General features: G+C 42.4%; 2 protein-coding genes and 1 long non-coding RNA gene across 5 annotated transcripts in view; 2 read left to right on the top strand and 1 right to left on the bottom strand.

Moving 5' to 3' along the window:
- The window catches only part of kcnj5 (potassium inwardly rectifying channel subfamily J member 5), a 32,273-nt gene extending 31,057 nt beyond the window's left edge, over positions 1–1,216 (bottom strand). The window contains exon 1 of one of the 2 annotated variants that reach the window (XM_058080203.1): positions 947–1,216. In XM_058080203.1, the coding sequence (XP_057936186.1) occupies positions 947–985 (39 nt within the window). In that variant the 5' untranslated portion in view covers positions 986–1,216. The remainder of the gene's footprint in view (positions 1–946) is intronic. The other variant, XM_058080202.1, reaches the window with a different exon arrangement.
- The window catches only part of LOC131134684 (uncharacterized), a 68,022-nt gene that overhangs the window by 38,873 nt on the left and 11,532 nt on the right, over positions 1–17,617 (top strand). The gene's annotated exons all lie outside the window — the stretch shown is intronic.
- LOC131134683 (ATP-sensitive inward rectifier potassium channel 1-like) lies at positions 11,089–14,455 on the top strand. The gene is made up of 2 exons (XM_058080204.1): positions 11,089–11,218; positions 11,809–14,455. Exon 2 carries the CDS (start codon positions 11,827–11,829, stop codon positions 12,946–12,948), a length of 1,122 nt encoding a protein of 373 aa, XP_057936187.1. The 5' UTR covers positions 11,089–11,218; positions 11,809–11,826; the 3' UTR covers positions 12,949–14,455.

Genomic DNA, 17,617 nt, shown 5'->3' on the forward strand with positions numbered 1-17,617 from the left:
CTGAGACATTTCCAAATGTTAGAACTTGCCCTCCCTTCCCTTGTAGCGTTAGTGTGTTAATGAAGAGCGCCGATTTGGCTCGCTTTTCATGTTTTTCTCCCCCCACCGACCCGAGAGAAACATTAAAAAATGATCGATTCGGCGTGTTGCCTACTTTTGACGCCTTGGCTCTGATGAGACAATAGCAGCAATGGAGATATGTACTTGATTAATACGGCCGCTAAGCCGCACTGCATTGCCATAAAAGTTTTACGGCTACTACTCTCGAGATGTTTCCTCCAGAGAGCACTGGACTACATGCAGGCCCTTACGACATGCAGAGCTAATCCAAGGGAATCAATATAAATGATTCCAACTCAATGCTTCGGTGTAGCCTGCAATATTCATGAAACCACAGCCAGCAGATATCACCGCCGACACTGCTGTATCGTCTAAAAGCAAAAACGTGCTATACAAGGCACGTACTATACAATACGGGCCACATACTACCCCCTTCCCCCACTTATAGTAGCGCAGATGCACTCTGCAAACTCCTGCATTGCACTGTATGCAACTATATGGCACCACGCTGCGCACGAGGGGGGCGGACATGCGGCCATCACCCTGCTCCCTCCCCGGCCCTTCTTCTTCCTCCTCCTAACCACGAGGGTTGGTGGCTGACGTACGCCTCACCGCAGTGACACCGGCGATAAAAGATGAGGTGTGATGTGATTAGATTGATGGAGGAGGCTAATCCGGCCACATTTTCCCCATCATCACTTTTTTTGCTCAGTGTTCTCTGCATCTGCCTTTGTCACTTTGATTCCTGCTCAAGTTGCAACTGCACACTTTATTCAGCGACACCAGATGGGGAAAGCCATCATGCAAACAGATCCACACTATGAGGAAGAGCTTCGATAGCTGCGCTCTCCCTATCGCCATCATCAGCGGCATTCATGAGGCTTACCTTCAGGGCATTGTGGGAGTAGCTGTCTCTTCCAGGCATTCTCTTCTTCTTTCCAGGACTGTGAACTCCTTTTTTTTTTGTAGCTCTCCTACCGCTCCTCTCTCTTCCTGCCAGCCAGCTCCTTCTGCTCCTCACCACTCTATATCAAGTCCTGTGTGAGAGAGGGGGTCTCGGCCAGAGAGAATGGTAATGGTGGTGGTGAGATAGATGCGGAGTCAGAGCGGGAGAGAGAGAGAGAGAGAGAGAGAGCGAGAGAGGGGACAAGGCAAGGGGATGTAAATATGTGTGTGTGTGAGCGCTCTCTTGATTGCTTCTGTCTTCTCACTTCCACGTACATATTGCACCTCTCGTCCCTCGGGATATATCCTTCCAATGAGTGTGTGTGTGGATAGAATATCCACACACACAACCATTTTAGACGTGTGTTTGTACCACATGGCTTGCATCTTTTCCCCTCAACGTAAAAGTCAAGTGTAGTTTTTACAAAGAGAGCGAGGATGAAGAGAAGACGGTGTGTGTGTGTGTGTGTTGAGGATGCAGACAAGGCAGGTCGTCATGGTGAAGAGGAGGAGGAGGAGGAGTGAGCTGTAATCGTTTGCCAGAAAATGCCTTAAGGGTTTGAGGGAGATGTAAGAACAGAAAAAGAGAATGGACAGGATGAGGGTTAGGGTTAAGAATTGTCAAACCCCAAGAGGTCATTTTGACCCCCAGCACCCCCCCATGAGAAGGAAAGCTGTCATGTCAAATACAGCATGTGCCCACTATCCTGACTTACAGTGATTCAGCATTCGCAGCCCCGTAAATACTTGAATGCTTGATAAATATATCGACAAAGTCACTACAGTCGGCGACACTGATCCCCCTCTCGCTGTGACTTCTGTCTTGTGTGTATGCGGCGTGGTCAGAAGCAGATATACGATGCATACCGCCACCTACTGTACAGAATTTTATAGACAAGCTTCATTCATTGACAGTCCCATTATAATGTGTTTGAGTGAGGGCGAACTGGCACGGTCAAATCAATTTGTGACAATACAAATTTATTTTGTGCCTTGAATTTTATCTTTTCTTGTTTAAATTTATCCCAGGTGCGATGTTTTAGCGCATGCTCAGATACGACGTAACACGCAGCTCGAGACGTTCTTCAGTTTTAAAAATGGAGGCCAGCAATCGGCACTGGAAAGTTTGTATTTAACCAAACTAAATTTCAAGACTGGATGAAGGAAAAACTGGCAATACGGAGTTAAGTGAAAGAAAAACTCGGGGAAGTCGGTATCACGTGATGTTGATGTTTACCTTTTACTGCGCATGCCCTATTGACTATTCTGTGTGATTCTAGCTGCGCATGTAGACAAGAGATTGGAATATTCCTTTCCATGTATACCATTGTTTTCGGAAAGAAAGAGAAAAACTCCTCATGTAAATGTAATATATTGGATTTGGGTCACTTGGAAGTACAAACAGTCCAACATAAGCACTCAATTTAAATTAGGCACCCAAGACCTGCAGTGTTAATTCAGCCTAAGATGTTATTGACCTTACGTCGGGCCCCAGTTGTCATTGTGTGCTCCATAAATTGCCATCAGAATAATGCAAGCTCATTTATGCAAAATTCTGCACCTCCGGAATGCACTGTATGCGTGCATATACATGAAAGCATGTCAAGTTTTCACCACCATACTACAGAGAAGATGTTCTGCATGTAAACGAGGAGGAGCAACAACGGCGGGGGGGAGAGCTTTGTTGTCATCCCAAAGAGTCCTCATGTAGTACTTCCTGCATTGAGTTTCAAGAAGAGATTTATGACTCCGTCGCACCCTTTTGTCTCCCACCCCCCACCCTCAATCTCCATCACTCGGGTGAATTGCTGGACCATGGCGAAAATGGAAGATGGCTGTCAGATACATCTTCTTGTGTTACTGGCTGCCACCGACCAGGGAGCCAATTATAGTGGATTATAGAACATAAAGGAGAGCCCGTGCAATAATGAGGAGCTTGGGATCTGCCAGAGGGATGGAGATACAAGTTCTGGGTCATTCTCCCAGTCCTCCCTACAGCGGTGCTGATCTTCATTGGAAGGATTCTAGTCCGCCTTTTGACAACGTTGATCTGCCGTTTGGTGCCCCCCTTTTCCCCGGTCCACTGACTTCCCGATGGGCTAATCCAGGGCATGTGATTATTATTCCGTATCTGAGATCACACCCCTCCCCTGCACACTCACACCCCATTTGAGAAATCCATCCGGTTAGCTGTACCACCTCTCATTCATCACATAACACACACTGACAAATTGCTGGCACGTTCGTTACTGAGGAAACCTGTGTACAGTCCAGCCTTATTTGCCTAATAGGGGTGGGCATTGCTTTATAACGGAGTCTTCTTGGTTCAGCACATTAGAAAGATCAAACTGTGGATGCCCTGCAGGGTGAGCACACATCGCATCACTGTACAGAGTGTAATTTGATATCCCCCAGTGCAGATGTCTGCATGTAAAGCTAGACTAGCACTCCATCAAGGGATGGACAATCCTAATTTGCATCAGCACCAAATTGTATAGATTTACATTACATATGTATATGTGGGGCGGCACGGCGGTCAAGTGGTTAGCGCGCAGACCTCAAAGCTAAGAGACCAGGGTTCAATTCCACCCTCGGCCATCTCTGTGTGGAGTTTGCATGTTCTCCCCGTGCATGCGTGGGTTTTCTCCGGGTACTCCGGTTTCTTCCCATATTCCAAAAACATGCTAGGTTAATTGGCGACTCCAAATTGTCCATAGGTATGAATGTGAGTGTGAATGGTTGTTTGTCTATATGTGCTCTGTGATTGGCTGGTGTCCAGTCTAGGGTGTACCCCGCCTCTCGCCCGAAGATAGGCTCCAGCACCCCCCGCGACCCTCGTGAGGAAAAAGCGGTAGAAAAGAATGAATGTATATGTGACGGTCTTTACATTTGAGTTGCAATGCATTCTTTCTTGGCCTGTATTTTTGCATATAAGCCACAATTAGAACAGCTCATCACCCACCAGTACATGTTACTGCTTAAAGCGGTTATGGCTGTATTAAATGAATACAGGTTGAATTTGCCGATATTGATATACAGTATATCAGGTCGATATCGGCAAAAAAACCCAACGATTATATCAATCAATCAGTAAATATCTGATATCGGCACTCCATTCCAAATGATCACAACAGCGATGTAGGCTAACATGTTAAACATTGGGTGATGTCGGCCGGCCTGCATTTTTCCGCTACAGTCCGAAAGCTATTTCAGCGTGTTATACTTGTCATGCACAAGTTTCCCATGGTGGTACAGAACCAGGGACGTATTTCAAGCAGCGACAGCTACTAACAGGACGACAAGAAGTCTGTTAAAGTCACTAGCTACGGCAAAAAGTAGCCAACCCCATGTCGGTGGTGAGTAAAGTCGGGTTTAAAGGTTTAAATGAGCACCTCAAACGTTGCTATATTATCCCTGGCTACCATTGCATTGTGGGTAAAACTATACTCCACATGCTTAAAGAAGTAAATGGGTCAGTTTTTCTCATATTCGTAATAAAAGTATGTATGGCTTGTGTTGACATTGGTATCTTAAATATTGGTATATCGGAAGTTATAGTTATTCGATTTCATTTGTTTCTTAAATTAGGCAAAAATGGCAAAACTACACAATATTAGACACATTTGATCATAGTAACAACAAATATCTCATTAAAAATGACATTTTTCACGATCGCACCTTTTACTTAAAAGCCCCCAAAATACTTAATACTTTGCGTTTTGAGGAGGTTGAGTGGAATATTTTTTTGTAATCTGATACTATCGGAAAAACATACCAATGCATGCAAATTACTGATATACGTATATAAGGAATTTTTATTTTTATTTATTTTTTATATATTTGTGTTCATAATTTTTTTTCATTTGAAAGGTCATCATAAATGACGATGCTGGGTCACCCTCACACTCCTTTTTTGGGCGTAGGGAAAGGGGTGGAATTAATGGATGATAGAAGTTTCAGTCATGCTCGGGAAATATTTAGCAAATGAACCAAATAGACGTTTTACAGTACATGCAGTGTTGGCACGTACGTGGAGGGGGTGGGGGTGGGGGGGGTGGGTGGGCATGATGTGTTGATTGTTTGAACAGGGGAGGTAAAATAATACACAAAATAATATACCAGCTTTGACTTCTGTCATTGGAACGGGAGTTCAGAGAATGACTATTAGGCTTTAAATTATGAATAATATGAGCATGTGACTCTACAGAGCAGCGCTGCGTTACGCAATTTAGACAGTGTACATTGTGTCTCTTCGTATGCAGCCTGAACATATGAGACGATGAAGCAGAAAGGCCGAAGACAAAACACCATTACCGCCGATGTGTATGTCACAGCACGATCTGATATGTTGTTGTTGCAGGGACGCAATTAACCCCCATCTCCGCCCCCACCGTGACCTCTAACTTTAATGATGATGCTTCTGTTCACACCGACACGGCGACAGCAGTCGTCATATGGAAATCTGCACTGTTTGTCGTACGGCTCGTGAGATTACAACTTTAACTATGTTAAGCCATCACCTGGCACAATATTACACCGTGTGTACACCTGGAATTTTGTAAATGGGACCTATTATGCTAATTTTTCGGCCTTTTATATAGAATTGTGTACTCCTAGAGAGCAGCTCCACGCAATAACCCCGCACAGAAAACATTAGAGATCTTCCAGAATCTGCACCTATTCCAGCTGTATTTCCTTGACTTTAAAAAAAAATCTGGTTTAAGTTATTCTACCCACGGCACACACCCAATCTGCTATGATTGGTCACACTCCATGCAAACACGGTGAAATCTTCACAGTGCAGCAGAGCAGGGAATGGTAGCTTATATTCAGGAACGCCCATGTAAGGAAGTATGGCTCACTGTGATGTCACAGGGAGCCAGTGTTAGAAAAAAATGATTATAAAAATATACACTACCGCTCAAAAGTTTGGGATCACTTGCAAATTTCATTGTTTTCCAAAGAAAAACAAATTTTCATGTATTTCACAAACATTTTTTTCAATTTCACAAATATTTTTATCCATTTCACAAACAATCAGATGATTTTCAAAAAAGGATGTACATTTTTGCATAGAGGCCTACTATCAACAACTGTCAGTCCTCTGCATCAATCTCCTGGTATGGCTGCTAATCCAAGTTCATCATTTTATAAGGCTAATAGATGATTAGAAAAGCCATCTAAAAATCTAAACTAAAACTAAAATCTCTTACCATGCTGTTAACTACTCCCTTCAGAGAGCAGCACAAACTGGGTCTAACAAGGACAGAAAAACGCTGCATAACTGTGCAAGAGAGTGTGTAGTTTAAGACAAAGATGCCTCACAGCTGCACTAAATAGTAGCCATCAAACACCAGTGTCAGTATCAACAGTGAAGCGGCGACTTCAGGATGCTGGACTTCATAGCAGGACAGCCAAGAAAAAGCCATATATCTGATTGGCCAAAAAATTTCCAAGTGATCCCAAACTTTGCAGCGGTAGTGTACATTTAATTATAAAAAAATATTTTTGTTTACTTTTGCTTTTAAGGGGGGAGAAGGTAAGGGTGATTAAATAAGATCTGCTTCTCCCGACTCCTCGTTGAACATGTTGAATTGTGCAAGTGCAAATGTGAGGTAGTTCTTGCAACACCGTTAAGCATGTTCACAATAAAGCAAACCTTAACCACAACCGTGCCTGGTACTCTTTGGGAAGGTTTCATTGTCAAACAACCATATCAAAAGGGCTAAGAGCTGCTGTCAGATTGGGGTGATTTTGCCTGAGCAAAAATAATCAGAACGTCCCTCTAGGCGCAGTCATTGCAGAGGTTTCCAGAAACCTTCAAGCAATGACTGGACTGAGAATGCTGTGATATGCAAGGAGATAACCCCCCCCCCCCCCCCCCCCCCCCCCCCCCCCCCCCGGCTCTTCTTTCACTCTCTGTATGGCCGTCATTACAGTGTAAGATGTAAAGCTGAGACCGGGCTTCGGAACATGATGTTCCTTGGAAGAAAATGACTTTGAGACAAAAAAAAAGTACTTGCAAAACTGTGAAGAGAAATGTGATATGGTGGCGGTGTAGCTGTATCCACAACGGAGGAAGGGTATTACCCCACCAGCATTGTCGTTGCCGGGTGTCACTTTACATGTCACACTTCACGTTGGAAGTAAGAGGTGACCGAGTGAAGTGATTTGGAGCGCTTGAGTCTGGCTATATACACTGGATGTTTTTTTTTCCCTTTCATTTACTTTATTATTCCGGCCAGGAAGCCGCCTAATCAAGCTGAAGTCCTTTGAGTGAGGGGGGGGATTGGTGACAAGAAGACAGAATCACAACTTGAGCAAAGAATACTGAGTAGGAACAAAATTACACACTTGATTATTTTATGGCTATGGAAGTCCAGTGATTGAGCGGGATGGGGGAATCAAGCAACTCCATATTTCATTATTTGATTGCCTTTTTAACCACTGCTTTTATGTTTCTATATTGTTATATCGCGGTTTTCTTCCTCTCTAAATCCCCCGAGGCACTAAAGGGACAATTAGAATTCAAGATACCAAAAAAAAAACTAAAAAAAAAACACTTTGGGTTTCTAAATGGCTGTGGAGCCTACGGTTATGGTTTGGTTTATAAGTTACATTAAGGGGCATGTTATTGTGCAGGTACTTGCATGATTCATTGTACCTGGAAAGGAGTTGGAACAAGCAAAACGGATTTAAATGACTCTAATTGATTAAAGTTTGTTATAAACAATAAATGACATTTTTTCGGGTCATGTATCGATTTTTTAAATTCATCTAAATGAAAATACTCCAAGGCCGGGGCTTTTCTCAACAATGTAAAAAGGAGATTAATTACAGATAAATGTTTGTGAAATGGAAAGGAAAAAAATGTTTGTGAAATGCATGAAAATTTGTTTTTCTTTGGAAAACAAAGACATTTGCAAGTGATCCCAAACTGTTGAGCAGTAGTGTATATTTGTATGTCTTATCATTTGTAATAGTTTCTGCCTACCTTTTTAATTTTTTTAAAAACATTTTTTGGTCGTGGTGTTATCAAAAAAGGGTGCCGATTTTCAAAGGTTTGATTTCACTACCCGATTAATAAAATAAAATACAAAGCTCATGAAACCCCACCAAAACCGTTACTTACTTTGTGTGCAAATTCCGACTCTATCCCTATTAGAAAACATACTGAGAAGCATCTGAGGTTACATGCTGTATAAAACCCAAAAGCATTTAGGCCCGGAGGCCAAGCAGTGAGTGGACAAGCGAGTGGAAAATTCCCACAAACCCCGTGGGCCTGTCGCCTCCTCCGTATGCTCGTACAGGCCTGGCAGCCCCAAGTTGTCGCCTACAGGCTTCTATTGATATGCACATTGCACCCAAGGACATCAATACTTGATTCGCAAGATCCCACAAACATTATGACCTGAAGAAACCCAAAGCTGAATATTTCAGACAAAAGCGTTTGCAAATAAATGATTCACAGCTTGTAACTGTACGAGCGTGGGGCGGGGGTCGGGTGGGGGATGGGGGTTGGAAATGCTGTACAAGCAGATTTCCTCTGCTCGGGATTGCAAATGGTTGGCATTTAGCACGTTGCCATTTTTACCCTGTGAGTGATGGATGTGGAATATGAATGCTCAGTGACATGATGACCCAGCAAAACGACTATCAGTGCACACTAAAATGCGTAGAGCCATCCCCTGGCATTTACGTGAACCCTCTTTAAATTAAAACCCAAGTCCCATATCTTGTTAAAATCAAAGAACGCGTATTGCTGAACTACCGTTAAAAGCTTCATCCCAATCAATAACTATTACATTAACTGTTGAATCATCATTTGTTGCTCTCAGAAAGCTAAAGAACCATACCAAAATACACACTCGTCCGTTGTATTTATGCATGATCACCTGGCAACCAAAAGCTAATTGCCAGAAACTGATACAGAAACCACCATTGTTCATGAAAGGGCTCTTTCCAATGGGTGTGGGAGGGGCCAGGGGGTGTACTGCCATTGTTCGTTATATTGCTTTATCGACCTTTACATCACCCTTTTCTATCGGTTTGGCACCAGATCAGGGGTGTCCAAATTTTTTCCACTGAGGGCCAGCTATATCTACATCCGTGTAGATGCTGTATGCTGAGGCTTTAAAAAAACAGACTGAATCCCAGCTTTGTGTTATCGGTGACAAAGTGTATTATTCGTAAATTCTCTTTAAATTACACCTTTTTTTGCATTTTTTGTTTATTTTTACAAATATTTAAACTTTCTTGTGCTTTTTTTGGGGGCTTTCTTAATATTTAAACTTCCCGGGCACCCGGACTGTACTTTGGACTGTACTTTGGTTAGTGCTTCGGTCCTTGGCATATCAGAAAATGGTAAAAAAAAACAACAACAACAAAAAAGCTGTTTTGCCTGAAACACAAAGATAATAGGTCTGTTATAATGGATCACTTAGGAAATGTTAAAAACTTGCACATTTAAATCACAATAATTCAGAGGATAACAAAAAATGACTAATTAAATACTAAAATAGTTGTTGATTAATTTGATAATTGATTGCTCATCGATTAATTGTTGCAGCTCGACTTCACATGCTTTAATGCTTTTATTTCCATGACTGTCAATGACGTTTGTGGCGCCCCCAGTGGGCTATGCTGGAAATGTTTTGGAAGACATCCTAGCATACCTGTACATGTAATAGTTATATCATCATGACACAAATGGTCAATGACTTAGCCATTTTTTTTTGCTAAGTTGGTGTTGTTATGTGGAGCCCACCCCACTTACGGGGTATTATGCGGGTTTTTGCACAGACAACACACCAGAGTTGCATGTTTTGACACATTTTCACCCTTTTGTGGGCGTTGGTTGAGGAATAGAAGATGCATAAAACACAGAGTTTGCAGGACTGTCGCGGCTTGCGACAGAATCTGCATTATAAATGACCAATAATACGATCAATAAATGGATTATCAGGTCCACACAATGTAGTTCATATTGGGTTTAAAGTTGCCAAACCAGCCCAGCCATCCGTATGGCAACAAAGTGGCTATTTCCTGGCCTCATTGGCTACAATAAAAGGCATGGGGAATGATAGACTTGATCAAACAATGGAGAATCAAAAGAGCCTTTGAAAGCCTCGTGCTTGACGTCCTTTTGCAAGGGAACAAAAAAATAGTAGAACCTTAATGGTGCTATTTGCCAATAATACCATGTAGTGGATACAGAGCATGTGTCCTACAACATGGAAAGTCAAACCATAGCCCTTTTTCTGTCACTTTTGCTCAAACAATAGTGCTGAAAAATGACTCCCTGACTTCCTAACTTTTTTATTTTACCCTTTCCTCTCAGCACAATATGTTTCTTTTTTATCTTTTATCGGTATCTCTTGTCTCAATCCATCACCTACTTTTGTTCCGTGTTTCACATTTCATCACAACACCGCCCTGTGGTTGCGGTTAAGGCATTGTACTGATGTTTGATTGACAGCGGCTACTCCGCGCATTGCGTTTTGTCCAGAACGGGAGGTTTATTAAAAAAAGCTGCATTTTCTTGACAGACCTTGACCTTTTTTTTTAAATCTGTACTATCAGTTCAATGGTGCTGCAAGATGACAGTGTGATAGCAAATGGACTGCAGCCAAATAAAAGTGTGTTTCCACAGTAAATAATATCATATGATTAATATAATAATATAATATATATATATATATATTATATATATATATATATATATATATATAATATATACTGCATATACAGTATGTAGCTTCTCTATGAATATTGACTTAAACACTGACTAGGCGGTTTTTCCTGAATTGTGCCATATAATAAAATAGGAAGTTTGCCCCCCCCCCCCCCCCATCACTCCTGATGACTGCATGGGGAGTGGATCGAGGTCAGCTTAGTCCTTGGTGCCAGGCGTCTGTGGGGTAAACACAACTTTGTCTGCGCAGCCGGGTGGATGGGGTGGGGGGGTATGAAAGCATGCATGCATGCATATATGCATGTGTGTGTTTGGGTGGTTGGGTGGTTGGGGGGGTGGTAGTTAATGTCTCTGTGGGCGTAAACATTACCTGGCCCACCCGTCGTGGGAGGACAGTATAAATGTACACAGGTGCTGTAGTGCAGGCACACCTCAATTCTGTCATTCATCAGTGAGAAGGACCTAAGAGCTGGAAGTGGAGATCAACATTTAGCTGGATGTGCCTTCAAATCCTCAGAGGTAAGTGTAATTTCCTTATTATCATGTCGTTCACTTGGCTTATTTACCAACCAAAGCAACTATTTTGACGTTCATTACCTCATTTCACAGTCTCGGTGGTCATTAGCAAAACGTTTAGAAGATTTCATATCCCTGGGGGGTGCTGGTTTTACTCACCTCTTTAATGCATTTAATGTGCTGCTACTCCGACATCAAACCTTTGATGCTTGTCATTAAATCATCACAGCTAATGCATGCGAGGTAAATAAGAACTGAATGTGTTGTATTTGTGAAACATAGCTTTCTAGCTGCAAGATAAGAGTGAAAGAAGCTAGCAGAGCAGTGTCATGATTTCATTTCCTGCACTTTGAGCTTTGAAGCATGAAAAAAAACTCTCAGCTGCCCACTAAAGTACAAATAGTTTTGTACCAATTATTAGGACTCCAAGAAGCCTTTGAAGTAAATTTCATGACTCGGCAAGAATAGACGTTGAGGAGTTTGAGTCAGCTAACTGAGCCAGTCAGATATCGTTTTACTCGAGCTGCTTTACTAGAATTCTTTGTAATTCGTGTTTCAAATACCAGATAACTCGTGTTTTTGCTTGCTTTAAGGTTTTGGACTCAAAGAAAATGTTCGGACCTTTCCGCAAACACATCCAGGACTACCTGTCTGAGAGAAGGAGTCGCAGGACCAGACTGGTTACCAAAGACGGGCGCTGCAACATCGAATACGGAAACATAAAGTACAGCAAACACTTTGCCTTCCTAGCCGACTTCTGGACCACATTCGTGGAGATTCGGTGGCGTTTTGTGCTCTTCTTCTTCATCGCGTCGTTCACCCTGAGCTGGTTCATCTTCGGTCTGCTCTGGTACTGGATTGCCCGCAGTAACGGAGACCTGACATGGCAGTCACCCCCCACGGATCACACACCTTGTGTTGATAATGTTGTCGGACTGACCACCGCGTTCCTGTACTCACTCGAAACCCAGACCACCATCGGATACGGTGGCCGAGCGCTCACTCCAGTGTGCCCCGGGGCTGTAGCGCTCCTCATCATCCAGTCTCTCTTGGGAGCGATCATCAACTGCTTCATGTGTGGAATCATTTTGTCTAAAATTTCCTTACCCAAGAAAAGAGCAAAGACCATCACATTCAGCGACATGGCCGTCATCAGTCCAAAGAACGGCGCTCTCTGTTTGTCAATACGAGTGGCCAACCTTCGCAAGACCTTGATGATAGGAAGCCAGATCTACGGCAAGCTGCTGAGAACCACAAACACAGCAGATGGCGAGACAATCATCATGGACCAGGTCAACATTGATTTCATGGTGGACGCTGGAAAGGACAACCTTTTCTTTGTATGTCCGCTCACGCTTTTCCACATCATTGATAAAAGCAGTCCCTTCTTCGAGATGGCAGTGGACACGCTCCATAAGCAAGAGTTCGAATTGGTTGTCTTCTTGGATGGTACCGCAGAGTCCACCAGCTCCACCTGTCAAGTCCGGACATCCTTTATCCCCCAGGAGATCATGTGGGGCTTCAACTTCTTGCCGATCATCTCTCGAAGCAAAGAAGGCAAATACAGGGTGGACTTCTCCAATTTTTCCAAAGTGGTGCCTGTGGCCACTGCACACTGCGCCTACTGCTTCCACAACATCAAGGGTCATCACCACCACTTCAAAGATGGACACGACAACCAGGGGTTTGAGGTCATTGATATCGGTGATCCTCCAAGTATCACCAACATGTAAGACTTGGGATACACCGTGAACAACAGACTCCACTTAAGAAGAGGGAACAGCATCAAAGGGAGTACTCACAACTATTATATATTACTGTATATACTATATGTACATTTTCATGAGTAGTGCTTAAATGATGCTGGTAAAAGCAACTCATACAGTAGTTTGTACACATGGGGGCACGTGAAAAAAAAAAACGGTCCCCGATGGGGCATGACAGTTCATAATTAAGAACCACTGTGTAATGCAGCACGGTTAGGGCAGTGGTTAGCGCGCAGACCTCTAGGAGACCCGAGTTCAATCCCACCCTTGGCCATCTCTGTGTGGAGTTTGCGTTTTCTCCCCGTGCATGCATGGGTTTTCTCCGGGTACTCCTGGTACTCCGGTTTCCTCCCACATTCCAGGTTGCTAGGTTAATTAGCGACTCCAAATTGTCCATAGGTATGAATATAGACAAATGGTTCTGTCTATATGTGCCCTGTGATTGGCTGGCGACCAGTCCAGGGTGTACCCCGACTCTTGCCCAAAGATAGGCTCCAGCACGCCCCGCGACTCTCGTGAATATAAGCGGTAGAAAATGAATAAATAAATGTGTAAGGTCAATTGTACCACGTTTGGGCCCACTGAACACCTCAAGTCCAGCATTTTTGGCTAGTGTGAGTTCAGTTCCGGATACTTCCATTCCTTTAGACTTGGCCATGGTCGTGTCAATCTGTGGCACCTCATGCACCTGAAAGTGCTAACAAGAAGCGATTGACAATAGAAATAATCCAAACAATATGAAATAAGACTGGAAATCATCCACAAAGTCAGATGAACCTCAGTGTAAAAGTGACAGCAATCCGGCCCAAGTCCAGCTCGGTACTACCAATGGCCTTGTGTTAGTACGCTCTATTTGTTCGGTCAAGCAGACCTACTTATTTCTTTCTATTGTGTTTAACAGCCAAGGAACATGAACGGGTCAAGACGGTTATTGTGAAAAATCTCGATGTAAAACCACACCTGTCATTGTCTAGCCATCAAGAACCTGTTTTCCGAGGGGCTGCCAGGTCATTGGCTGAAATGCAACACAAGGGGTGAAGAAATGTATATACATATAGTACTTGTATTGTTGTACGGGAAATGTACTGGAATGAGCTCTTGCTGTGTATGAAGATGAAACACTGTATTATTCTGTCTATAAATCTTACTTGAAGGACTTGCTTTAAGGGCCTTCCAGTTGTCACAGACGAGAAAACTATGTTTGTTGTTGAATAATTCATGCCAGCGTAGTCCAAAGACAAAAACGCACTTGGACTTCAAGTTGTTGCTCAAGGCACCAGCACAAGCTTGGTGGTATCAGGGACCAATGACCGCCCATGTTGAACTTTTTTCATCTTGAATAGTGAAAAGACGACGTGGGAAAACACTCTCAGGAAACGCTTCAATAATGAACTATTGAATGAAAATCAAATCTTTAAGTCTTTTTTTTTTATTTCATCAGGGATATACTGAAATAAAACTATTTTTGCACTCATTATGTCTGTCTGTCCTGCCTGTAACATTATTAACATAATCGAAAAGGTCAACGCGACATTCTGCCAGCTGCCCGACCCCTATTAAGGATTTTCATCTAAACAAAGTAAAGTTGTGACAGCAAACAAGTTTCCAAACACCAAGAAGTAAGCCGACAAAGAGGCCATGTCCAGTGCTGATTAGCCTTGGATTCTTTAGCGTCTGGATCACGGATGTGTGTCCGTTTATATTTGTCAGTGTGTATTTTCAAATTCTACATAAGCTCCTGGGACCCAGCACTGCATCTTTGTCATCTGTAAGAGACAAGTGTTTCATATATTATTTGAAATCCAAAACAACCTACAAGAATCAAACCTGTTGTGCTATGGACAGGGCATCCGAGACTTTCTAGTGATTTTGTGGGCGTTTTCCATCCATCTATTTTCTATGTCGCTTATCCTCACTAGAGTCAGCTGACTTTGGCCAAACGCAGGGTAAATACACTACCGCTCAAAAGCTTGGGATCACTTGCAAATGTCTTTGTTTTCCAAAGAAAAACTAATTTTCATGCAGTTTACAAACATTTTTTTCCATTTCAAAAACATTTTTATCCATTTCACAAACAATTAAAATGAATCAGATAATTTTCAAAGAAGGATCTCCATTTTTGCATAGAGGCCTACTATCAACAACTGTCAGTCCTCTGCATCAATCTCCTGGTATGGCTGCTAATCCAAGTTCATTATTTTATAAGGATGATTATTTTATATCTATATATTTTATATTTATTATCATTTTATAATAGATGATTAGAAAAGCCATCTAAAAATCTAAACTAAAATCTCTTACCATGCTGTTAACTACTCCCTTCAGAGAGCAGCACAAACTGGGTCTAACAAGGACAGAAAAACGCTGCAGGACTGCATAGCAGGACTGCCAAGAAAAAGCCATATCTCAGACTGGACAAAAACATTTCCAAGTCATCCCAAACCTTTGATCGGTAGTGTATAGCAGTGATTTTCAACCTTTTTTGAGCCATGGCACGTTTTTTTACATTGGAAAAATTTTGTGGCACACCACTAACAAAAAATGTTACAAAATGTCACCACGACCTCACACGTGCATCAATAAGTCTATCGGAGGAACAAGGTAGGTGTTGCCACACACCACAGACACTCGACAATAGCCACGTTTTTACATGACAAGTTTTTCTCTTTCCGAATGACCTTTCGGGAAACAATAGTATCCATAGAAAGGAATATTCCAATCTCTTGTCTACATGCATCGTGAAAATCAACCAGAATAGTCAATGGGTCGTGCAGTAAAACGTAAACATCAACATCACGTGATACCGACTTCCCCAAGTTATTCTTTCACTTGTTGGAATAACTCCGTATTGCCAGTTTTTCGTCTGTCCAGTCTTGAAATTTAGTTTGAATCAAAAACAAACTTTGCAACCGCCAATAAACAACAGAAGAAGAAAAACACCACCAAGAAGAACGCACCCTGACAACTTTCCGTTTGAGCGGGTACAAGATACCTCAATCGGATTGGGGAAAGGAATATTCCACCCCTGTTCAGCAAATAAACCAAATGCAAATGGAATATTTGGGTCCATGTATACTACTGACATAATATTTGCAAATGATGATTAATAAATTCAGTCATTCATTTTCTACCGCTTTTTCCTCACGAGGGTCACGGGGGATGCTGGAGCCTATCCCAGCTGTCTATGGGCGAGAGGCGGGGTACACCCTGGACTGGTCGCCAGCCAATCACAGGGCACATAAAGACAAACAACCATTCACACTCACATTCATACCTATGAACAATTTGGAGTCGCCAATTAACCTAGCATATTTTGGAATGTGGGAGGAAACCGGAGTACCCGGAGAAAACCCACGCAAGCACACAGGGAGAACATGCAAACTCCACACAGAGATGGCCGAGGGTGGGATTGAACCCTGGTCTCCTAGCTGTGAGGTCTGCGCGATAACCACTAGACCGCTGTGCCGCCCGCTGATTAATAAATGTAAATTATAAAAAGTGATATTGGATAATTCCTCACGGCACACCTGACGGTTTCTCAAGGTACACTAGTGTGCCGCGGCACAGTGGTTGAAAATCACTGGTGTATAGTATGTAGCCATTTGTGAAAGTTTTGTCCAGTGTACAGTACTTGAATATTTGTCTTCCAAAGTTGACTGCCAAACTGACCAACATGGATTATGTTAGTTATTGTGTGGAAAATCAGTGGGGCTTAAATCTGTACATTATTTTAAGCCTGAAATTGACATAGATAGATTAGAAGTTGCTCATATTTATTGTTTGTTATTCAGCTATACGTTTACTGTGTGTGTAAGTAATCTTGAGACTTTATTCTGTCATTATTTTTAATGAGCTGTGTGAAGTTGATGATGCATGCACACATGACTTAAATAATCTGGCAGCCTTGTTGACTGTATTGTTCTCAAAAAGCACAGTACTACAAGCAGTTTTCCAATTGACTTTACATCACCAGCAAGCAAGCAAAAAAAAGCACAGTCTGTGACAGATGCACGATCGTGCCCGCCGTCTTGTGAAAAAAAACATGTATTTTATGAAACATGCAAGGTGCAAATTTCTAGGAAAAGTGTACCTAATGTATTGGTCAGTCAATTGTCATGTCATGTTTTGCCTGTTTTGTGGCACACACTTTTTGCGATATTTTGGCACCTGTGGCCAGTTGGTGGAGGTGTGAAATGGTACTAACCAGATGGAAGGGACAGATGTACGTACTTCGGGCCCCATCAGATATTTTAATGAGTATAACAGGGATACAATCCCCTTCCGGCTGGTCTAATTGTAATTTGTTAAAGTGCTTTTCACTTCTTGGCTACTAACATTATTCGGAAAAGGAATGTAAGAACTCCCTGGAGCTGACTGCTCCAAACATTATCACTTCCTATAACCTCTGGGATTTGGTACATTCCTTTTTTGGGTGGTGTATTTGTAATTTATTTTGCTTTTTTTTTTAATGTGTTTTGCACTTCTCGTCTTTGTCGTCATCCTCTTGACATATGGAATAATTGTTCTGCTGTTATGAAGTTGATAACATTTTCCATTGCAGAGGACATTGCATTAAAAAAATATCTGTCTGCCCTTGAAAACAACATTGCAGAATAATGTATTTACCTCGACAACA

The sequence above is a fragment of the Doryrhamphus excisus genome, chromosome 8 (genome assembly GCF_030265055.1).
Source record: "Doryrhamphus excisus isolate RoL2022-K1 chromosome 8, RoL_Dexc_1.0, whole genome shotgun sequence".
Classification (NCBI taxonomy): domain Eukaryota; kingdom Metazoa; phylum Chordata; class Actinopteri; order Syngnathiformes; family Syngnathidae; genus Doryrhamphus; species Doryrhamphus excisus.